This window comes from Podarcis filfolensis, assembly GCF_964270895.1.
Source record: "Podarcis filfolensis genome assembly, chromosome: 2".
NCBI classification, from domain to species: Eukaryota; Metazoa; Chordata; class Lepidosauria; order Squamata; family Lacertidae; genus Podarcis; species Podarcis filfolensis.
Window position 1 is genome coordinate 116,628,376 of NC_139605.1, and position 25,054 is coordinate 116,653,429.

At 40.5% G+C, this 25,054-nt stretch overlaps 1 protein-coding gene across 1 annotated transcript in view; it reads right to left on the reverse strand.

Moving 5' to 3' along the window:
• LOC310755915 (claudin-34-like) overlaps positions 1–7,142 on the reverse strand; it is a 43,232-nt gene extending 36,090 nt beyond the window's left edge. The window contains exon 1 of the mRNA XM_083599434.1: positions 6,891–7,142. Coding sequence (XP_083455560.1) covers positions 6,891–6,928 — 38 coding nt within the window. The 5' untranslated portion in view covers positions 6,929–7,142. The remainder of the gene's footprint in view (positions 1–6,890) is intronic.
• Positions 7,143–25,054: the final 17,912 nt, after the last annotated feature.

Below are 25,054 nucleotides of genomic sequence, written 5' to 3' on the forward strand. Positions count from 1 at the left end.
TCATCACCAGGGGGCTTCCAAATCCTGGCAATTCACTGCTTGCTAAGAACCAGAGAACTAAAAAACACCTGGTGGATAAAAGAAAGCTCAAGAGATCCAGCACTTATCCGACACTCATGATGCACAGAGTTTCTTTAAAGCCACACAGACCATCTATGGACCACTATATCATAGCATATGCCCCCTCCGCTCAGCAGATGGTACCACACTTCTAAAGGATAAAGAAGCTATTGCACTGTGTTGGAAAGGACACTACCAACATCTCCTTAACCACAACTCCCCCATAGCTGCTGAGGTCCTCTCACAAATCCTGCAAAAACAAATTAGAGATGAGCTTGCTGTATCTCCAAATCTGGGAGAGTTGTGTACAGCTATTAACCAAGTGAAAAACAACAAAGCCAGTGGACCTGATGGGATACCTGCTGAAATCTTCCAAGTGGGTGGAATTGAACTTACACAACAACTTCACAAGTGCATCAAAAAACTCTGGGAGAGAGAAGCGATCCCAGCAGACTTCAGGGATGCCAAAATTATCAATCTCTTTTTAAAAAGGTGACAGAACTGATTGCGGAAACTATCACGGCATCTCTCTATTAACTGTGGCCGGCAAAATTATTGATCTTAACAAACCATCTCTTAACATTATCCGAGGTGACCCTTCCTGAATCCCAAAATGGTTTTCAGCCTTCTAGGGGGACAGTGGGCATGATTTTCACAGCTCAACAACTTCAGGAAAAATGCAGAGAGCAAAACCAACCTTGGTACTCACACCATGCCGCCAGCTCTAGTGGTGCATCCAGCACCTCAGGGGCTCCCCTTGCTTGCTTATGAGAAAAACTGGCTCTGCATTCCATAGAAAATGTTGTTGTGCCTGCTGTTTTCTGCAGAGACTGAAGATTCCTTCCCCCAGGTTTTGGCCCTGCTTAAGAACCAGTTAAGCACTTCCATGCCCCATTCATTTAAACTGCTGAATAAACTTGGCCCTTCCATGAATCCCATTGAAATCTATAACATTATTCAGTTGTGTCTCAGCATATTTATGGGAAATGTCACTATTACAAAGAGTTTGGAAGAAGAGTTTGGACTTGATATTCCGCCTTTCACTCCCCTTGAGGAGTCTCAAAGCAGCTAACAATCTCCTTTCCCTTCCTTCCCCACAACAGACACCCTGTGAGGAGCTGCATGTGGAGGAGCGGGGAAGCAAACACAGCTCACCAGATTACGAGTCCACCGCTCTTAACCACTACACCACACTGGCTCAAAGACTAACAGATGGCAGCTATACATAACCTTTAGCTTAAAAAATAGCAACAATATCTATCTAATGGAACAGTGCAGCGTACTAGCTAGTGTCATAGAATCATAAAATCATAGAGCTGGAAGAGACCACAAGGACCATCTGGTCCAACCCCCTGCCATGCTGGAACACACAAGCAAAGCACTCCTGACAGATGGCCGGCCAGCCTCCACTTAAAAACCTCCAAAGAAGGAGACTCTACTACTCTCCGAGGTGGCATATTCCACTGTCCAACAGCCCTTACTGACAGCAATTTCTTCTTAATGTTTAGGTGGAATCGCTTTTCCCATAGTTTGAATCCATTATTCTGCATCCTAGTCTCTAGAGCAGCAGAAAACAAGCTTGCCCCCTCTTCAACATGACATCCCTTCAAATATTTAAACATGGCTATCATGTCACTCCTTAATCTTCTCTTCTCTAGATTAAACAAATCCAGCTCCCTAAATCTCTCCTCATAGGGCTTGGATTCCAGACCTTTTACATTTTGGTCACCCTCCTCTGGACATGCTCCAGCTCCTTCAGGTCTACTGGGCCGAGGCCGTTTAGGGCTTTAAAGGTCAGCACCAACACTTTGAATTGTGCTCGGAAATGTACTGGGAGCCAATATAAGTCTTTCAGGACATGCGTTATATGGTCCCAGTGGCCACTCCCAGTCACCAGACTAGCTGCCACATTCTGGATTAGTTGTAGTTCCTTCAGGTCATGTGGGTTTCCCTTGTTGAGCGCAAATATAACATTGAATCACAATGGTACAAAATAACTCAGCAAGCTGACATTTATCAAGAGTTAAACAAAGGTTAGTGTACTAAATATTATTTCCAATTCTAGGTGATTTGCTATTGGAGAAATACCATATATGATTATAAAAATCTAAAGCAAGAATTATTTGAAAATATGATTTCATTTCTAGATCAGACAGACAAGATTTCTTCTACTATATATTTCTTTCTTTATCATATACACCCAAAGCTTCTATTTTTAAACAGGAAATATTTTTGTAACTAAGGTCTATTATACAAATCCATACAGATGTTCATTTTCTTACAGTTCTGTTAAGTTGTATACAAATTATAAAGATGAGTCAATTATTTACTAAATTGGCGAGTTTTGCCATTACTGCATATTCTGATAGTTTCTCTTTCCATGCATCTATTTCAGGACATATGTCAGATTTCCATATGTTAGCCAACACCACTCTAACTGCTATGGTCATATAACTAAATACTTCCACTGACGATTTCACAATACAGTAGCTGAAGGAGTCATTCCCAACAGCATAGTTTTGGGGTCCAATGCAAATTTAGGGTTGTTTTTTTTACATTTTTTCATTTCGAAATGAACTTTCCTCCAAAACTTTTTGGTCTTTTCACAAGTGCACCATAAATGGAAGAAGATTCCTTAAGGTCTATCACATTTCCAGCAATGTCCATTCATTGCATTATTCATCTTCTGTATATTTTTCAAAGTTATATACCATTGAAAGAACATTTTTGTACAGTCATACCTCATGTTACGGCCGCCTCAGGTTAAGTACCGGAACGGGTTACTTCCGGGTTTCGCCACTCGCACATGCGCAGAAGCGCCAAATTGCGCCAGCGCCTGTGCAGCCGTGGCGCTTCAGGATGCGAACGCTGTGGGTTGCGGACGTGCCTCAGTCATGGGTTATGTCTGCAACCCGAGATTCCACTGTACCAATTTTGTTTTAGGGCTTAACTTGCAGTAAATGTTATTCCTTTATTCATAATTGTTCTCTTGTACCACTGTAAACTGCTCTTAAATTTTTTGCATCCATTTTGTCATATAAGGTTTTGCTTGTTCGGGCTCGGTGTCATATTTGAGTAATAGTTGATAAATTTTACCCAAAAGGTAGAACTCTGTTATGATGGACTTAAATTCTGTCTTTTCACTGATTTAAATGTTTGCCATACAGTCTTTCTTGAATCTGGATATTAGTTGACAGTATGTAAGCAGTTTCATATTTTTTGTCCTCTTTAATACTTTGGCATGTATTTGATCTGTTCTTGAAGATGAACCATATATTGGTACAATATATAGTCATATATTCTCCTATCGGCTCTAATAATAATGTTCCAGTGGTGACATTAACAGTGCAGGTAAGGGCATTTTTGTGATTTTTGTAGTGCAACTCATGATTTTTGTGGTGCAGGCTGTGCCCCTGGCGATGATGTGTGATTTGACGGTGAGTTTCGGGAGCCCCAATGTGAAAAGAGTGCGGATCCATGAGGATCCGTGCTTCAAAACCACGTTTTTGAGCCATGGAGTGGCCAGGAAGCCGTGGATCCGAGTTTTTTTTGTGGTGCAGGTTGTGACCCTGGGCATAATGTGTGATTTGATAGTGAGTTTGGATTGCCCCAATGCAAAAAGCATGAGGATCCATGAGGATCCGTGCTTCAAAACCACGTTTTTGGGCCATGGTATGACCAGGAAGCCGTGGATCCGAGTTTTTTGTGCTGCAGGCTGTGCCGCTGGACATGATGTGTGATTTGACAGTGAGTTTGGGGTGGCCCAATGTGAAAAGCGTGAGGATCCATGAGGATCCATGCTTCAAAACCATGTTTTTGGGCTACGGTGTTGCCAGGAAGCCGTGGATTCGTGCTTTTTGTGGTGGATACTGTGCCCATGGCCATGATATTTGATCTGATGGTAACTTTGGCCTGATCTAATGCAAAAATCATGAGGATTCATCAGGATGCGTGTTTTTTAACCATATTTTTGCTCCATTTCGGCAGCACGAAACAGTGGATGCGTGATTTCTTTGGTTCTGCTTACAGACTAAAAAGTGGTCTACAGTATCATGGTGTTTTTATTTTGTTTCACTATAAAAATCATATGAATTCATGAGGATCCATGCCTCGGATCCATGTTTTTGTGGTGCTGCATCCACGTTTTTGATAGTCCAGTCTGTAGGCGTGCCTTCCAGGTGTGATTTGACACTGCATTTGTTGGAGTTATTTTTTAAGAAAGTGGAGGATCCATGAGGATCCGTGTAGATCCGCCTTTAACCCAGACCCAAGTGCACAATTATCAAGAACTGAATCCTACACAGGAGTAGACCCACCGGTTAGGCTTTAGTGGGTCTGCTCTGGAGGAGGCTCTGAAAAACGGAACGAGAGCGTGCATTAAGACCGGCCAAGATCATGCGAACAGAGTCAATATTTTAATTAATATTGGTTTATTAATTACAAGCAAACAGCAAAGAACCTGCACAAACAATGCTAACACCAAATCCTACGTATAGTAAGTAAAATAGAAAAATCGCCACCCAACCCCACCCCCACCCATCGTTCCCCCCCTCCACCTATTTCTAATGTCTCAACAAATGAAAATGATTTGTAAAAATATTACATGGGGGGAGAAAACATGAGAGAGAGACATTGCACACTTTTGTAAATCAACAAAATCTTAAATAAATAAATAAATACTAGTTTATTACTCCCTGTTGCAGGGAATAACATGTATTATGGTATGTTTGGGACTTTCCTCCATCTCCACTTCGCAGGATTCCTCTGGAATGACAAGATCACTTGCACAGCTTTCCTCCATCTCCACTGTGGAGGATTTCTCTTGAATTACTAGATCCAGCAAAGAACCACACTTCGAACATGTAGTTAGACTCTCGCTATTCACTGCACTTCCTGGGGAAATCACCACTACAGTTTCTATGAGAGATGTATCTGTTGCGGTGGTCCTGATGCAACATCTCTCAATCCCAACCAATGCTGCACTCAGCAGCTGGAAACCTGCAGCGATATAGCCTAGATAAATAGAAGGTCCAATATGCTGCTCGCTGGGAATTTGAGGCAATTCAAAAGTTTCAGGGAAGTCAATTTCCCCATTTTGTAAGACAGCAGACATGTTCCATACCACAGAAATCAGGACGAGTATCCCTGCAACTAAGTTCAGCAGAGCTCCAAGCCTAAAAAAGCGAAAGAGAAAATCCTTATGTTTTCTGGGCTTGAACACATTGTACAAGGCAAATGAAATTAATCCTAGGGCCACTGAATTCATGATGGAAGCTAATGCCATTAAATCCTGTGCAATAAAAATTTCCCTCGGGAGGGTTGGATGTTGCTCATTGAGCTCTTCGCAATGCCAAAAAGAGTTGCCGTCGTTAGAAGGGTCTTTCCAAAAGCAGACATCCCAGATTCCAATCCAGATGTTTCCAGAGCCAATCCCCTTGATGTCTTCCACACGCCACACTCTCCAGTTGACACTGAGTGCTGACACAATGCACATCGGCAAGGCCAAAATATCCACCAGGAATGCAGATATCTGGAGGCCGGAAACTAAGCTCAGCCATTGGACGACCAGGGAGCCTTCTTTCACCCTCAGGGGGGGTTTGGAGAGGAGGGGACCAGGGGAGACCTTGGCAGACATCCTGGAAACAAAAGAGAAGACAAGATGCAGTGAGAGAGGGAATAACAAGCATGTCTAGTCATTGAAGGACATCCTCCCTCCTGCATTCCATGCACAGAAAGAAGCAGCAAAAGAAAGAGTTCCCCTGCTCTCTCCCACCCCCTGGTTAGGTAGAGACATCTGATCCAGAGAAGCCGACACTCATACTGCTACTGATTTAATCTACTGTTGCATTGTTCCTGTGAAAATGGCCAGAACCTCAGCAACCTGTTGTGGATGGGAAGCTGCTCATGATTTTGCTGTTTTGTGGGTTAAACCACAGAGCCTAGGACTTGCCGATCAGAAGGTTGGCGGTTCGAATCCCAGCAACGGGGTGAGCTCCCGTTGTTCGGTCCCTGCTCCTGCCAACCTAGCAGTTCGAAAGTACGTCAAAGTGCAAGTAGATAAATAGGTACCGCTCCGATGGGAAGGCAAACGGCGTTTCTGTGCGCTGCTCTAGTTCGCCAGAAGCGGCTTAATAATGACCCGGAAGCTGTATGCCGGCTCCCTTGGCCAATAAAGCGAGATGAGCACCGCAACCCCAGAGTCGGTCACAACTGGACCTAATGGTCAGGCGTCCCTTTACCTTTACTGCACCTATCTTTTTCCACTGAGCATAAACACAGCTGATGGCATAGTGAGGAATGTTTAATCCATAAACTTACATGAAATGCCTTCCTCAGCTAGAGTCGAGCGTGCCAGGAACAGCGCAGGTATTTGCTAGGTGCTCCTGAGCCTCAAGAAGACTGAGCTGTTGGCCACTGAGCTGACGTTCGCCTGAGCAGCTGGCCAGCCACAGCAGCAACTGCTCTGCAGAATTCTTAGGTCAGTTACAGTCCAGTTAGAATCCTGACAACACCACAAATCATAACTCCAGGGTACTGGTCATTTGGAACATCAGGAAGTGGGAAATGGGAGGGAACTCAGTTCCCTTCTTTCCCAATGCAGAGTGTCTATTCCAGGACACTGTGCAGTTAATACGCGTTCTTCCTGAAGTCAGATTCAGAGCAGTTCCAGCAGTAAAAATGGTGATACAGTATGTGTGTCTCAGTACAGATTTGTTTGATGGTCCTGAATGCATTTCATAAAGGATCTCCATGTACAAGAAAGGCTAATAGAGTGACGCCCTGAACCATAAGAATTTCCTTGGCAAAATAATTGAAGACTCCTTACAAACCTCTCATTCTTCTTCCCCATCACATCTTGTTTGGACATTATAGTAAGGGAGAAGATCTTAGCTCTTTTCCTTTGCACTGGGATTACATGGAATTTGTGCCATGGGACCCCATCACTCACACCAATACAGGCAATACCATTTTCAGAACCTAGGTGCCCATGATTTAAAATGGCTTTCCTAAGACACTTCCGTCAAAATATTTGTGTTGCTTGCTTCCTGTTCCTTTCTGTGTTGATGCTCCAAACGTGAGCTGCTCAGCTGCATGCAGTTTCCACTGAAGTTTGTGTGTGTGTGTGAGTCAGTGAGTGTGTGATTAACATTTGGCCAAGCAATGGGCCTAAATCCATCTATTTCACCTGAAGTAACTTTGGGAGCCAGCCTTTAAAAATCTAAAGTAGCTATCAAATTCAGAGGAATTAAAAGCTGTCATCTTTTTGACTATTTGAAACACCTTAGAACATACACAAATGTTAATGTTTGTAGGAAGGCATTAATTCCTAAAAAAGATGTGGATGCCTTAGAGGTGAAAAACTATAGGCCAATTTCATTATTAAATAACGACTATAAACTGTTTGCGGATGTAATGGCCGAAAGATTAAAAAAAGTATTAAATAACAGAATCCATAAAGATCAAACGGGCTTCCTTCCAGGGAGACAATTGAAGGACAACGTAAGAAATGTGATAGATATCATTGAATATTTGGAAACTAGAATAGACAAACAAGCCGCTTTGATTTTCATTGATGCCGAAAAGGCCTTTGATAACGTTTCTTGGTGCTTCCTGACAGAAAATCTAAAAACGATGGGGCTGGGTGAAAGGTTTAGAAAAGGTATAGAAGCTATCTATAATGAACAAAAAGCTAAGCTAATAATAAATAACTCAACATCAGAATTTTTTGACATATCTAAAGGGACTAGACAAGGCTGCCCCCTGTCTCCTCTGTTATTTATAACAGTACTTGAAGTACTTACTAAGAGACTGAGAGAGGCAGTGGAAGTGAAAGGGATTAAGGTAGGGATTAAAGAACATAAGATAAAAGCTTTCGCGGATGATATTGTATTAACTCTAGAAGACCCAAAAAATAGTATGAAAGAAGCCTTGCAAAAATTTGAAGAGTTTGGAGCGGTATCAGGCCTCAAGATTAATAAAAATAAGACTAAAATGTTGACTAAAAATCTAACTAAGGAAGATATTGTAGAACTAGAACAAAAGATGGGAATTATGACAGCAAAGAAAGTGAAATATCTTGGAGTGTGGATATCAGCGAAAAATATTAACCTATATAAGGATAATTACGAAGTCACTTGGAAGAATATTAAGAAAGATCTTGAAATCTGGGAGAGATTGAGGTTATCTTTTCTGGGGAGGATAGCAGTTATCAAAATGAACGTTCTCCCCAGAATGTTATTTTTGTTTCAAACCATTCCGGTACTAAAAGGTCTAAAGCAGTGTAAAGAGTGGCAAAGAGCCTTAGCGAGATACATCTGGCAAGGCAAAAGACCACGAATAAAAATGAAAATATTGGTGGACAAAAAAGAAAGAGGGGGATTCTCTCTACCGGATCTAAGTTTATATTATGAAGCGGCGTGTTTATTGTGGCTGAAGGATTGGATAAGATTGGAAAATAGGGACATCTTGGACTTGGAAGGTTTCGATAACAGGTACGGGTGGCACTCGTACCTGTGGTACGAAAAGGTGAAAGTTCATAGAGGCTTTCTAAATCATATTTTTAGGGGACCACTATTCCAAGTATGGGAAAGAAATAAAAATATATTGGAAAGGAAGACACCTTGGTGGATTTCACCAATAGAGGTGTTAACTATAAAAAAAATAAACATGGAAGGGAAGAATGCCACCTATGAAGAACTAACTTGGAAGACAGATAAAGGGATTAAACTTAGACCATATGAAGAGATCAAAAATTTATTTACAGGGTGGTTGCAATACCACCAAGTAAATGATCTGCTAAAAGAAGACAAAAAGAAAGTAGGATTTGAAGATAAAAAATCTAAATTTAATGTAGAAGTTATAGAAGGTAAGAACAAAACACTGTCAAGGATGTATGATATTTTGCTGGAGTGGTATACAAAAGATGAGGAGGTGAAGGAGGCTATGACTAAGTGGGCGATAGATATTGGATATAACATCGACTTTGAGAGGTGGTTGGAACTATGGAACAAGAATATGAGATTTACGGCATGCACGGCACTAAAGGAAAACCTGTGGAAAATGATCTACAGGTGGTATCATACACCAGTGAAATTAGCGAAGATTTATAAGTTGAAGGATAAAAGATGCTGGAAATGTAGAGAGGTAGAAGGTGACCTCTACCATATGTGGTGGTCGTGTTGCAAAGTGAGAGGCTTTTGGGAATTGGTTTATAATGAACTTAAAAAAAACTTGAAATATACATTTCCCAAAAAGCCAGAAGCTTTTTTGTTAGGAATGGTCGGTAAAGAAATTAAAAAAGAAGACAAGACCTTGTTTCTATATGCTACGACAGCTGCAAGAATTATGTTAGCACAAAATTGGAAATTAGAAGTAATACCTAACATAAGTGATTGGCAGGTTAAAATGATAAATTATGCTGAGCTCAACAGAATATCAGGAAGAGTAAGGGACCAAGACGAACAGAAATTTCATGATAATTGGAAGAAATATTTAATGTATATGGAATCTAAATCTCAGGTGACACTGGCGGGGTTGAAATAACTCTAACAGCGGGAAAGGCCTATGTAAAAGAGTTAAAAAGTACGCGACTATATAATTTATTCGATACTTACCAAAGGAGTGGAGGGAAGTCCAAGGCTCAGTTGAGACTAGTTCAGTTATGTATTTTATTTATGATTTGTGAAGTGGATATAATTTGTATAAGGTATGTGGTGGATTTTTTGTTTATGTTTTTTCTGGATATATGTGCAAATATGAATAAAAATTTATAATTTTAGAACATACACAAATGTTAATGTTTGAAGGAAGGCAGCAAATGGAGCATTGGAGCCATCCATTCATTTCAGGAGCTGTGACCATTGATAAGATGAAGCACTTTCACATCGCATGGCAGTGTGCAGTGCTTTTAAAAAGGTGAAGGACCCCTGACACTTAAGTCCAGTCACGAGCAACTCGGGGGGGGGGGTTGCCACTCATCTGGCTTTACTGGCCGAGGCAGCCGACGTTGGTCCGCAGACAGTTTTTCCGGGTCATGTGGCCAGCATGACTAAGCCGCTTCTGGCGAAACCAGAACAGCGCACAGAAACGCCGTTTACCGTCCCTCCAGAGCGGTACCTATTTATCTACTTGCACTTTGACATGGTTTGGAACTGCTAGGTTGGCAGGAGCTGGGACTGAGCAACGGGAGCTCACCCCCCTCAAAGACGCAAGTCCAGTTCTGTATCTGCATGACATCATCCACACCATCATCCATGCAAGTCAAGGTGTGCAATGGATCTTCAGGGCATTTGGGAGGAAGAAAAGGTTCAGGAACAAGCGACGCAGCAGCCCCCCAAGCATAAAAACACATTTGACATATCACTCAAGAGATTCGCCCCACCCCCTTAGGATATAAATGCAGAACATCCTGCGCTCCTATTAATATACAAAGTGGGGTATTTCATATGATAAGAACAGAGGAAGCTGCCTTATACGGAGCCAGACCAATTTTGGGAAAGTGCTACATGGGCCAGTCCACCAATTCGCTACCAATGAGAACATAGCAAAAGACAAAATGGCTGCCATATGGTTTGGTATGAAATAAATTTGCCTGGCTGTGGGGCGTGAAGGCCGCACCCTGCAAGACCCTTTCCACGTGGCCTAGGCCCCGACTCGCTAGCCCCACAAAAGAGGCTCCTCGCGAGGCCAGAGGAACATGGCCTGGCTGTGGGGCATGATCCGAAACCTCCAGTCCCAGTCCACTGCTCTAACCACTAAACCACACTGCCCCCCATTGCAGTCTATAACAGCCTGGAGGGCCACAGATGCCCCATATTCTCTGGCTCTGAGATTGCCCAAAGTTTCCTTTCTCTCCCTTGTTGTGCAAAAAGAAAAATGCCTATGACAAAAGTGACATTTTTGGTTCTTTGGAGACAGTTCTGCTTCTCTCTCTCTCTCTCTCTCTCTCTCTCTCTCTTCATTTAAAGGAGCCTCATTCCTTTTCCCACCCAACTTCCTCCTGCACACAGCTTCAAAATTTCCATGAAGAACAACTAACTAACTAACTAACTAACTAACCAACTAACCATAATTGGAATTACGAGATTAAGGAGATAATTTATTTTTAAATAATGAAAACAGATGGGAGGATAAGTGAATTGCTCAAGGCAAGAATATATAGGATGGCAAAAATCAAAAGAAACAAAGATTATGAGTTGGGTTCTTAAAATAACAACAACAGATGCCTCCTCAGTGGATTTCAGAACAAATGTGTCTCTCTTTTTTAAAATTACCCAAACACTGTAATGCAAGGAGTTCTGGTGACAATGCAGTGAGATTCTACTCAGAGTAAGCCTATTGGAATGAATGGGTTTGAATTAGTTGTGTCCTTTATTTCTTGCTTTTTATCTAGATAATACCTAATTAGGGATAGAGATTTCTTTCTGTTCTTGTTTTTATTAAGTATTTTGTTGTGGTGTTGTTGTTGAAATTCCACAAATTGCACATCAGGATTCGTTACATAGTAAGTCACCCCCCCCCCTTTTCTATTATCTGCTTCCCATCCCATTTCCTAGGATGCTTTTTTTCTTTTCCACCCTTAGCTGCAACTTATCTTCCCTCTTTTATATCAGAACTCTAATGCTCTTCTAGAATTAAAAGAGGGGGAAACCCAGCCGGATGGGCAGGGTCTAACTAAATCATTATGGTTGTCTTATTTATTTGTGTTTTTATCTTGTATAAAAAATAAAACTCCCCAAAACCAAAGCTGACGCAAGAAGGAATCTTCAAATATTAAATAAATGCAAGGAGTGAATTGCCAGGACTTGGAAGCCCCCTGGTGATGAATTCACTCTTTCCACCCACCCACCCCCCTTTCAAAAATGTGCATGGAATGAATGAGCTGGCATTCAAATCTATTCTTTAAAAAAGCATATTTCCTATTATTATTGGGTCCATTCTGACAAACATTGGGTCCATTCTCTCACTTCTGACCCTTCTTGATTCCCTCATTCCTGGGGGTTGGACTAGATGACCCATGGGGTCCCTTCCAACTCTTCCGTTCTACAATTCTTTCGCCTATAATTCTGACACCCGCTTCAGCTTGTACCAATCATACCAGCAGATAAACCACATTTTCTCCAGTTGATGGTCTTTTTTTAGGGGGTAGAAAGGAGTGTGGCTTTGTTTTGGAGGTTTTTGTTAGGAAATCCTGACATCCAGTGGATGGGGAATGCATGACAGCTGATGTTACACGCCCAACATCCACTTAAAAGCCATATGGTATCTTGCAACGCTTCCCCCAAAAGGATTCTGGGAGCTGTAGTGCTGAGAGCCGTTAGGAGACCCCCTATGCCACACCCAGAACTCCCATTCCCAGAGTTCCCTGGGAAGTTGTGGCATCTCTTTCGAGAGGCAATGGAGTGCGCCTCTGGGGGGTGAAATCAAAGGTTTTCAGCAGGCGCTAGAAGGACAAACGTAGGAGACGCCTGCGAAAAGTCAAGTTACAGGGAACCAGGCAGAGGCCTTCTGGGTGGTGGCACCTTCTTCATGGTGATCCACTACTGCTTTAAGGGACGTCTTGAAATAAGTAGATTTGTTGCTGATCCCAAACACCCACCCACCCCACTCACACATGAAAACAAAGAGCACCACAGCCAACTACAAATGAATAACCACACCCTAGGCCAACCCCAACCTCTCTCACCACCAAAGGAACACAAGCGAACAGCAAAGAAACTGCACAAACAACGCTGACACCAAACCCTACATATAGGAAGGAAAATAACCAACCCCACCCCACCCATCTTTCCCCCCTCCGCCTCTTTCCCCTTTTCTTCCTAATGTCTCAACAAATGAAAATGATTTGTAAATGTGTTACATGGGGGGGGGGGGACACAAGAGAGAGACATTGCACACTTTTGTAAATCAACAAAATCTTTAATAAATAAATAAATACTAGTCATAAAAAAGAGGCCTCGTCACCTGAAGGACATCAAAGCCCATCTGATGTCCCAAAACAAAACTATCAGTTTAGTCTTTACGGCTGAAAGGAATCACATGTATAATCATATGTTTGGGGACATCAGGTGGGCTTTGATGTCCTTCAGGTGAGCTTTGGAGGTTTTGCTGAATATGATTAGAAGGGACCGGTTGGTTAAAGGTATACAGGTCGGAGCCAAACAGTACAAATTGGGAGCATTTGCAGATGATTTAGTATTAACGTTACAGGAGCCAGAATCTAGTACTAAAAGGGTTTTAGAACTAATTCAAGAATTCGGTCAAGTGGCAGGATTTAAATTGAACAAGTCAAAAAGTAAGGTTTTAGAGAAAAATTTAACACTGATTGAAAGAGAGAGGTTTCAGAATGAGACAGGTTTGACTGTGGTTAAGAAAGTGAAATACTTGGGGATTAATATGACAGCAAAAAATGGGAACTTATTTAAAGATAATTATGAAAAATGTTGGACGGAAGTGAAAAAAGACTTAGAAATTTGGTCAAATTTGAAGCTTTCCTTGTTGGGTCGAATTGCAGCTATAAAGATGAATGTATTACCGAGAATGCTGTTTTTGTTTCAAACATTGCAAATTGTGGACAAGATGGATTGTTTCAAGAAGTGGCAGAAAGATATCTCTAAATTTATCTGGCAGGGCAAGAAGCCCAGAATAAAATTTAAGATATTGACTGATGCAAAGGAAAGGGGTGGATTTGCCCTGCCAGACTTTAAACTTTACTATGAATCAGCAGCATTTTGCTGGCTGAAAGACTGGCTACTTCTTGAGAACACAGACATTTTGGATTTAGAAGCTTTTAACAATGTTTTCGGGTGGCATGCATATTTGTGGTATGACAAGGTTAAAGCACATAAAGCATTTAAGAACCATATTGTCAGGAAAACTTTGTTCAATGTCTGGACAAGATATAAGGATTTATTGGAAAATAAAACACCAAGGTGGCTGTCACCAATGGAAGCAAAAGCTCAGAAAAAGCTCAATATGGAGGCCAAATGGCCGAAATATTGGGAAATTTTGGAACAAGAGGGAGATAGATTAAAATTGCAGAGTTTTGAGAAACTAAAAAACAAACTGAGAGATTGGCTTCATTACTATCAGATAATGGAGGTATATAATTTGGACAAGAAAATTGGCTTCCAGGTGGAAAAATCAAAATTAGAAAGAGAACTGTTAGAACCCAAAACTAAGATTTTGTCAAGGATGTATAACTTGCTGTTGAAATGGAACACTCAGGATGAAACGGTGAAATCTGCTATGATTAAATGGGCACAAGATGTTGGACATAACATTATGTTTGCGGACTGGGAACAGTTGTGGACCACCGGTATGAAATTTACGGCATGTAATGCCTTAAGAGAGAATATTATGAAAATGATATACAGGTGGTACATGACCCCAGTCAAGCTTGCAAAAATATATCACCTGCCCGATAATAAATGTTGGAAATGTAAAGAAACTGAAGGTACATTCTTTCACCTTTGGTGGACGTGCCCAAGGATTAAGGCTTTCTGGGAAATGATTTATAATGAAATGAAAAAGGTATTTAAATATACCTTCCTGAAGAAACCAGAGGCCTTTCTTCTGGGCATTGTCGGCCAATTGGTGCCAAAGAAGGACAGAACTTTTTTTATGTACGCTACAACAGCAGCAAGAATACTTATTGCAAAGTATTGGAAGACACAAGATTTACCCACTTTGGAAGAATGGCAGATGAAGATGATGGACTATATGGGACTGGCAGAAATGACTGGCAGAATCCGGGACCAGGGAGAAGAGGCGGTGGAAGAAGATTGGAAGAAATTTAAAGATTATTTACAGAAATATTGCAAAATTAATGAATGTTAGAATGATGTTGGATAGAAATTAAGTGGTTTCCAGCTGTAATGCTTTAAGAATATGGAAGAAGGGTATAATTAGGTAAAAATAATAATAATAATAACTAAAATGGTGTTGGATTGGAAATAAGTGGTATTGGCAACAAAGTTAATAAGAATATGCGAAAATGAATTGATAATGGATGAAAATACTGAGTTATAAAATGTTAAGTTATAGAGATAAGATAAATGAAAGAGGGTAAGGATTTGCTGATTTGATTATTTAAATGGGAATACAAGAAGGGGAGGTGTGAGGAAGTCAAAGAAACAAGCAAATGAGTTTTATGTTATGAAAAACAATTGTTTTTAATTTTTCTTGTTTTTTCTGTATGTTTTGCTTATCTTTTTATTTTTTATTTTTTATTTTTTTATTATGTGTTTTTGTATATTTGTCTTTGTAAAATCTTAATAAATATTTCTAAAAAAAAAAAAGTTTTGAAAGTCAGTTGAGGTTTGGGAGTTGGAGAAGGAAGACTTCCGGTCAGCGCCGGCGACCGTAATGGCGGATTTCCTCTGAACACCGGAGGAAATCGGCTTCGTGGAGCTGGGGTTCTACCGCTACGGCGAAGCGGGGACCCAAAAAAAATCACAGGTGGGGAAGCCTGTGAACTGAAGGCTCGGCGGGCTCCATTTGTGCCCCCCCTCGCTGCAAAGGAGCCTTTTTAAAGGCTCCGGAACGGACCGGGGGTGAGGGGTGCGGAGCTGAGAGCTGTCTACCCGTCTCCTTGAAGTGAAGCCGCACAGCCAGGGTCGGAGAGCGCTGATTTCTTTTCTGGCTAATTGGACTCAAAAACAACTACCCGTGAGTAGGAATTTGACATATATTGGGAAGAAATTACTAAGAATTCGGCCGAAACGGGGGAAGGTAAAAACAGGAAGTCTGCCTTCCCGGACTGTTAACAGATCAAAGTAAAGAGACTTCAAAGCTGGGACTTGGAAAGAGGAGTTCTCGGGAGGATTAAAACCCAATATCTGAAGAGAAAACCTACTCCACTGTTAGCAGGAACAGTGGATAGATATTTGAAAGATCTTAGACCTGCAAGGAAAGAATTTTTAAAATACATCTGCTGACTTTAAAACTTGGGAACGGACTGCCTATGACAGAGAAGCCGATCAGAGGGATCTGTCAAATGGAGAATGGAGTTTAAAGTTTGATTTAGCTCTGCAAAGGATACAGTAGCTGGGAAAGGAAAGGAACATTTTGGGACTAAAAATTTGATACTAAGAAACGGGGACTTTTTGAACATTATTGGTTATAAAGTTGCAACAAGAAGTTGGTTTGAGACCCCTAGTGGTAACTACGTTGCAAAGACACTTTAGACTGCAAGTTTTGCTGTGGGAAAATTCCTATTCTATCAAAACAAATTCCTCAAGTGTGTGACTGACCTTGGGAGTGCATGTGAGTGTTATGGCAGACAAAGCAGAGTTGACACAGGAGAAAACTACCAGATCCGGAAAACAATACAAAGTAGATACCACTAGAAGGCCCTCAACGGGGGGTGTAGTGGGCACAGCAGGAGCTGTTGCCCCACAGGCAAAATTAAAGGTTATGTCAACTGATGAACTGTTAGCCCAAGCACTGGGTAAAATTGATGCATCTTTGGAGAAACTGGCAAACAGAGTTGAAGAGACAAATAAACAAGTAGCAGAGGCCTGTGCAAAAATTGAAGCGAACACTGCAAGCATTAATTTGAATACCTCAAGTATAAATGAACTAGGGAAAAAGGTGAACTCTAATACGCAGTCTATTGAAAAATTATTGGAAGAATCGGCGTCAACTAGAAAATTGGCTGAAGAAGCCAAGGAAATTGCAACTGCTGCCCAGGAACAGATTCCACCGGTATATAAGAAATTTGAAGAGTATGACTTGACGTTGTCGATGATAGATCTTGAAAGAAAAGCGAGAAACTTAAGAATAAGAGGCGTGCCAGAAAGTGAGAAAGATAATTTGGTAGAATTTCTTACAAAAGAATTTACACAATTTTGGCAAAAGGACCTGGGGGAGGAAGAATTCACTATTGTGAGTGCTTTCAGACTTGGCAGAAGACAAGGAAAGAACAAAGCAAGAGACTGTCTGATAATTTTGAAAACTAAGGAAGAAAGAGACAAGATACTGAACTTACATTACCAAAGAACCCTGGAAATTGGGGACACCTATGTGGAAATCTTCAAAGATATACCCAAACATATCTTGGAGGTAAGGGCCCACTACAGAGACTTGGTTGCCTTGCTGAGGAAAAACAGAATAATCTTTAGGTGGGAATTCCCCCAAGGCCTATCTTTTAAATATAGAGGAAAGAAAATAAGAATAAGGACAGTGAACGACAAGGACAAGTTTTTGAAAGACCACGAAGAGGACCTGCAGAAGGAAGTGGACTCTACTGAGGACGTATTGATGCCAGGACAAGGACTCTTGGAGATTGCAAATTTGATATCTGGACGCTCCGGCCCAAGGAGAGACAAGCCACCGACAGAAGAAGAACAACAACTTGGTGCAGTAGGAGGGAAAACTAACTAATCAATCATGTCTCTGCAACTTTTAAGCTGGAATTGTAATGGATTGAACTCCCCTAGAAAGAGAAAAGAGATATTTCATATATTAAAGAAAGAACATCTGGACCTGATTTGTTTACAAGAGACTCATGTCACGAGGCTACACAGGAAAATATTGGTTAATAAAAGATTAGGGCAAGAATTTATTTCGTCTGACAAAGTTAAAAAAAGAGGAGTGGTGATTTATGCTAAGGAGAAACTCTCACCGAAATTTATCCTCAAAGATGAGCAAGGAAGATATTTGGCCATTGAAATTCAGTTTCAAGGGGAGAAATTTTTGATAGTAGGTGTGTATGCACCAAATGAGGGGAAGTCGGAATTTTTCAAGAAACTGCATGAGACTTTGATGGACTTTATGGACTACAATATAATTTTGATGGGGGACATGAATGGAGTTGTATCAACCAATATGGACAAGGCCCAAAAACAGGTAGTTACCAAAGATGGTAGACTACCAAAAACTTTTTTTGAAATGACTGATAACATGGACTTGATCGATATTTGGAGAACTAAGAACCCCTTGGAGAGAGAAGGAACATTCTTCTCTGAAGCCAAGATGACATGGACCAGAATTGACCAAATCTGGATTACTAGAGGAATGGCTCCAAAGATAAAAAAAGTGGAAATCTGCCCCAAAACATGCTCCGACCATAACGCTGTAAAGATGGAGATGAAGTCAACAACAACCGGTACCTTTAGATGGAGGATGAATGACACCCTATTTAGAGATGAAGAAGTATACAACAAGTCCCAAAAGACTTTAAAAGACTATTTTGAATTAAATTTGCCAACAAATGTGGACGCAAGAGTAATCTGGGAGAAGGCAAAATGAGAAAAAAGATAAAATTTTGGAGAAAATTAAAGAAGGTGAGAAAAAATTGAGAGCCAAGCCGAAGTCACAAGAGATTCTGAGAGAAATAAAGATATACCAAACACAATATATGGAATTGATGAATCAGGAAATAGAATGGAAAATTAAACAAATGAGACAGAAGACATTTGAATCGGCGGATAAATGTGGGAAATTACTGGCATGGCAATTGAAAAAAAGACAAAAACTGAATACAATTACAAACCTGGAAGTAGAAGGAAAAGACATAAATAATCCAAATGAGATAAGAAATTGTTTCCAGAAGTATTTTAAGCAATTATATGCACAAGGGCCACAGAATGAAAGGGACATCGATGGATTTTTGAAAACAAATGGATTACAAAAAATCTCACAGGAAAGTAAAGTATTGTTGAACTGTAAAATAACAGATCAGGAGATAGAAGGTGCCATCTTAAATATGCAATTGGGCAAATCCCCGGGACCGGACGGACTGACCTCCAGATACTATAGATCCTTGAAGGATTGGATAGTACAACCTCTGAAGGAAGTCTGCAATGAGATTCTGGAAGGGAAAAAGGCACCAGAATCGTGGAAAGAGGCCTACATTACACTTATACCGAAAACAGAGACTGAAAAGACCCAACTTAAAAACTACCGTCCCATATCCTTATTAAATGTGGATTACAAAATTTTTGCTGACATTTTAGCCAAGAGATTGAAAAGAGTATTGATTGAAGAGATACATAAGGACCAAGCGGGCTTTCTGCCGGGAAGACACATATCTGACAATTTGAGGAATGTAATCGACATTTTGGAAAAGCTAGATGTGGATATAAATACTAAAGCTGTTTTGATATTTGTGGACGCGGAGAAAGCCTTCGACAATATTTCTTGGAGTTTTATGAAAAAGAATCTACAGGGTATGGGGGTAGGCCAAGGTTTTGAAAATGGTATAGGTGCAATATACTCTGAACAAAAGGCCAAATTAATTGTAAATAATGTGGTTACGGAACAATTTAAGATTGAAAAAGGGACACGACAAGGATGCCCAATTTCCCCCTTACTTTTTATATCGGTCCTGGAGGTTTTGCTGAATATGATTAGAAGGGACCGGTTGGTTAAAGGTATACAGGTTGGAGTTAAACAGTATAAATTGAGAGCATTTGCAGATGATCTAGTTTTGACGTTACAGGAGCCAGAATCTAGTACTAAAAGAGTTTTAGAACTAATTCAAGAATTTGGTCAGGTGGCAGGATTTAAATTGAATAAGACCAAAACTAAGGTTTTAGAGAAAAATATGACATTGTTTGAAAAAGAGAAATTTCAGAATGAAACAGGTCTGTCTGTGGTGAGGAAGGTGAAATATCTGGGGATTAACATGACATCTAAAAATGGGAACTTATTTAAAAATAATTATGAGAAATGCTGGTCAGAAGTGAAAAAAGATCTCGAAACATGGTCAAATTTGAAGCTTTCCTTGATGGGTCGAATAGCAGCTATAAAGATGAATGTATTGCCTAAAATGTTGTTTTTGTTTCAAACATTACAAATTGTGGACAAGATGGAATGTTTTAAGAAGTGGCAGAAAGATATTTCTAAATTTGTCTGGCAGGGCAAGAAGCCTAGGATAAAATATAAGATTTTAACTGATGCAAAAGAAAGGGGTGGCTTCGCCCTGCCAGACTTCAGACTCTATTATGAGTCAGCAGCATTCTGCTGGTTGAAAGACTGGCTGCTTCTTGAAAACACAGACATTTTGGACTTAGAAGGTTTTAACAATGTTTTTGGATGGCATGCATATTTGTGGTATGACAAGGTTAAAGCTCACAAAGCGTTTAAGAATCACATTGTTAGGAGATCTTTGTTTAATGTCTGGACTAGATATAAGGATTTACTGGAAAACAAAACCCCAAGGTGGTTGTCACCAATGGAAGCGAAAGCTCAGAAAAAACTCAATATGGAGGCCAGTTGGCCAAAATATTGGGAAATTTTGGAGCAAGAAGGAGATAGACTGAAATTGCAGAGTTTTGAGAAATTAAAAAACAAAGTCCGAGACTGGTTACATTATTTTCAGATAAGGGAGGCATACAATTTGGACAGGAAAATTGGCTTTCAGGTGGAAAAATCTAAATTAGAAACAGAAGTGCTAGAACCTAAAACTAAAATCATGTCAAAAATGTATAACTTGCTGCTGAAATGGAATACACAGGATGAAACGGTTAAGTCAGCTATGATTAAATGGGCACAAGATCTTGGACATAACATCATGTTTGCTGATTGGGAACAGTTATGGACCACAGGTATGAAATTCACGGCATGTAATGCCTTAAGAGAGAATATTATGAAAATGATATACAGGTGGTACATAACTCCAGCCAAGCTCGCAAAAATATATCACTTGCCCGATAATAAATGCTGGAAATATAAGGAAGTTGAAGGTACATTCTTTCACCTATGGTGGACGTGCCCAAAGATTAAGGCCTTCTGGGAAATGATTTATAATGAAATGAAAAAGATACTTAAGTATACCTTCCTGAAAAAACCAGAGGCTTTTCTCTTGGGCATAGTCGGCCATTTGGTGCCAAAGAAAGACAGAATTTTCTTTATGTACGCTACAACGGCAGCAAGAATACTTATAGCAAAGCACTGGAAGACTCAGGATCTACCCACTCTGGAAGAATGGCAGATGAAGTTGATCGACTGTATGGGACTGGCAGAAATGACCGGCAGAATCCGCGACCAGGGAGAAAAGTCAGCAGAAGAAGATTGGAAGAAATTTAAGGATTATCTACAGAAATATTATAAAATTAATGAATTTTGAAAAGATGTTGGTGGGGACTAGCTGTTATGATAAAGATAATGGGGATTATAATGGTTTATGTTATTAAATTTAAAAAAAGCTGAATGGAAAATAAGGTTTCATTTTAAAAGGAAAGTTAAGAGATTAGGATTTGCTGAATTAATAAAGTGAACTAGAGAACAAGAAGGGGAGGTATGAGGAAGTCAAAGAAATATGTGATTGAAAAACTGTTATTGAAACTGAATTGTTTTTAATATTTTTCTTTTTCTCTTTTTTTGTGTTTATATAAAATTGGAAAATCTAATAAATATTCATTTTAAAAAAAAGGGAGTTGGAGAAGGAAGAGGGAGGAATAGGCAGTGGGTTGGTCAAGTTGTATTGTGAGAGAGTGAGAGGAATTGTTAGGGAGAGTCAGATAGATAGTTGGAATAATCAGTTTGGAGTTGTTAGGAACTAAAATTAAGAAACTGAGAAGAGAAAAATAAACTGAAACCATACGCTTGTTCCTGCATTTAAAAATAAACTTGATTATTTGTTAATGTTAACACCTGTCTGGACTCCGTGTGTCCCGTGAGAAACGGGGTGGTGGCAGCCAAGAAAGCAATCACAGTGGTGGCCACATGTGGTGGGAGTGTGAAAAGATGAAAAAATTTTGGGACTTTATATATAATGAACTGAGGAAACTTTTTATGTATACATTCTCGAAAAAACTGGAGGCTTTTTTATGAGGGATAATCGGGGAGGAAGTAAAAAAGGAGGATCATAAATTATTCCAATATGCTCCAGTAGCAGCTAGGATCCTTGTAGCTCAAAAGTGGAAGTCACAGGAGACCCCAACGGTTATGGAATGGCAGGCTCAATTTTTTGAATACACAGAATTAGCTAAAATGACGTATAAAATCCGGCACCAAAAAGGGACAAAGTTTGAAGAAGAATGGGGTAAATTTGTGGCATACATAAGAATTAACTGTAGAAGTTTAAAAACTACAGCAGGGTTAACATAAATCCTGTGATGTGTATAGAAGAGAATAAGAATCTGTAAGAGAAGATATATATTAAGAAAACCGCAGCTGGGAAGGAAGGAAGTCTGGGCGTGTATATACGCAGTGTAAATAAGATGACACATAAAATGATGACTAAAAGATTGTTTTATTTTGTTTGTGAAAAAACTCATTAAAAAGCATTTGCAAAAAAAGAAAGCAATCACAGTGGTGGCACAGGGTCAATAGACCGTCAAACGTCCAGGGCCCTGTGTGATGGCCACAAAATTGGTGGCTGCGGTGGGATTACAACCGTAACATCACCACCTGTCACCACAGAAGTGGTAGGCAAGTGGTGGGATTTGGTAGGGAAAACAATACACCTGGAGGGGGAAGGGTAAATCGGGGAAGGGATTACCTAGCCGGGGGTGTAGTTGTGAGGTACCCAAGATAAGCCGCAAAGCCAAGATAACTAAGAGAAAGAGAGCTGCAAGTCTGTTCTGGTAGAGGATTTCGGCTCGTGGTCAGAGGAAGTGAAGCTTGAAGGGTTCGAGAGAAAACCCATAGCAGAGCTTTGGGACCAGAGTCTTGAGAGAAGCCTAGCCAGAAGAAACAGAACTGAGAGGAAATTTCTCTTATTTGTTAATTTATTGATAGTTCTCACTCACACAATATGTCACCCAAAAAGATAAGAAACCCTGTGAGGGAAACAACTTATGAAAGCTCTGAAGGAGAGGAGAATGGAAATCCTCAGAGGGAAGAGCAGAGTTTAGAAAATATAATGAATATTCAACCTGCGGCAGGAGGTCCAAAATTCTCTGAAGAATTTGAAAAGTGGAAGTTAGAACAAGAATATAGATTGGAATTGGAAAAGATTAAATCTGCACAGGAATTAGAAAGAATGCAATTTCAGTTGGAGATGAGGAAACTGGAATTGGCAGCTACGGAGAATCAAAATAATAGTAATAACACCAGTAGTCCAACTCAAGTGAAGGTAGATTTAAAGCGTTTTCCTGAGTTTAAGGAAAAAGTTTGCCCTGAGGCTTTCATTATATCATTTGAAAGAACTTGTCAAGACTTTCAAGTGAAAGATAAGGATAAGATGACGATCCTTAGAGGCAGGATCAGTGGGTCATTAGCACAAATTTATGCCCAAATGTCGGAGAACTATTCAAAAAATGTTGATATATTTAAGCAACTAATATACACCAGGTTTGGGATTACCTCAGAACAAAAGAGAAAGAAATTTAGAAGTGTGACTAAAGTGAGGGAGGAGACATCCGCTCAGCTTGGGGCGAAAATCTCAAACTACCTCATAAAATGGTTAGAACAGGCGAGGGCAGACTCTGTTCCAAAAATCAGAGAAGTGTTTGCTCTGGAACAATTTTATGAAACAATAAACGATCAATTAAAATATTTTATAAAGGAAAGACACCCTCAAATCACTTCAAGAAGCCGCTAATTTAGCTGACCAAATAAATGAAATAAGGGACCATAGGTTCGATGAACCAAGTTTTGGCGGGAAAGTGTGGGGGACTAACAGAAATAAATTCCAACAAAGGGAAACCCCTCTTCAGAGAAAGACAAGGGAAATATGCCATTGTCAAAAGGGCAAAATGACAAGGCCCAAGCCAACACCAGTCTCACTGAGGAGAAAGGGTGGAAAACAAATTATACAAATTCCAAAGAAGTTCAATGCTAGGGATGTGGAAAATTTGGCCACAAAAGTTTTAATTGTAGAGCTGGAGGAGAAAAGTCTGATAATATTAGCCCTCAGAAAAAAACGTATTGCATCAAAGCTGAGGAGAGTCAAGCTAGGCAGGAAAGGCCGAAGCCTATCACTACAACTCCTTGCATTATACTGTTTGGGTAATTTTAAAAAAGAGAGACATATTTGTTCTGAAATCCACTGAGGAAGCATGTGTTGTTGTTATTTTAAGAACCCAAATCATAATCTTTGTTTCTTTTGATTTTTGCCATCCTATATATTCTTGCCATGCGCAATTCACTTATCCTCCCATCTGTTTTCATTATATAAAAATAAATTATCTCCTTAATCTCGTAATTTCCAATTATGGGTTGGTCGGTTGGTTGGTTAGTTAGTTCTTCATGGAAATCTTGAAGCTGTGTGCAGGAGGAAGTTGGGTGGGAAAAGGGATGAGACTCCTTTAAATGAAGAGCGAGAGAGAGGGAAGCAGAACTCTCTCCAAAGAACCAAAAATGTCACTTTTGTCATGGGCATTTTTCTTTTTGCACAGCAAGGGAGAGAAAGGAATCTTTGGGCAATCTCAGAGCCAGAGAATATGGGGCATCTGTGGCCCTCCAGGCTGTTATAGACTGCAATGGGGGGCAGTGTGGTTTAGTGGTTAGAGCAGTGGACTGGGACTGGAGGTTTTGAATCATGCCCCACAGTCAGGCCATGTTCCTCTGGCCTCGTGAGGAGCCTCTTTTGTGGGGCTAGCGAGTCGGGGCCTAGGCCACGTGGAAAGGGTCTTGCAGGGTGCGGCCTTCACGCCCCACAGCCAGGCAAATTTATTTCATACCACACCATATGGCAGCCATTTTGTCTTTTGCTATGTTCTCATTGGTAGCCAATTGGTGGACTGGCCCATGTAGCACTTTCCCAAAATTGACCTGGCTCCGTATAAGGCAGCTTCCTCTGTTCTTATCATATGAAATACCCCACTTTATATATTAATAGGAGCGCAGGATGTTCTGCATTTATATCCTAAGGGGGGGCGAATCTCATGAGCGATATGTCAAATGTGTTTTTACGCTTGGGGGGCTGCTGCGTCGCTTGTTCCTGAACCTTTTCTTCCTCCCAAATGCCCTGAAGATCCATTGCACACCTTGACTTGCATGGAACCTCCTCTCTCTTATTTGCTCAGTGAACCAGACCGGGAGAAGGAGGAATGAAGGAAAACAGAAATCCGGCCTGAGAACGGAGGTCCCTGTCAAGAGA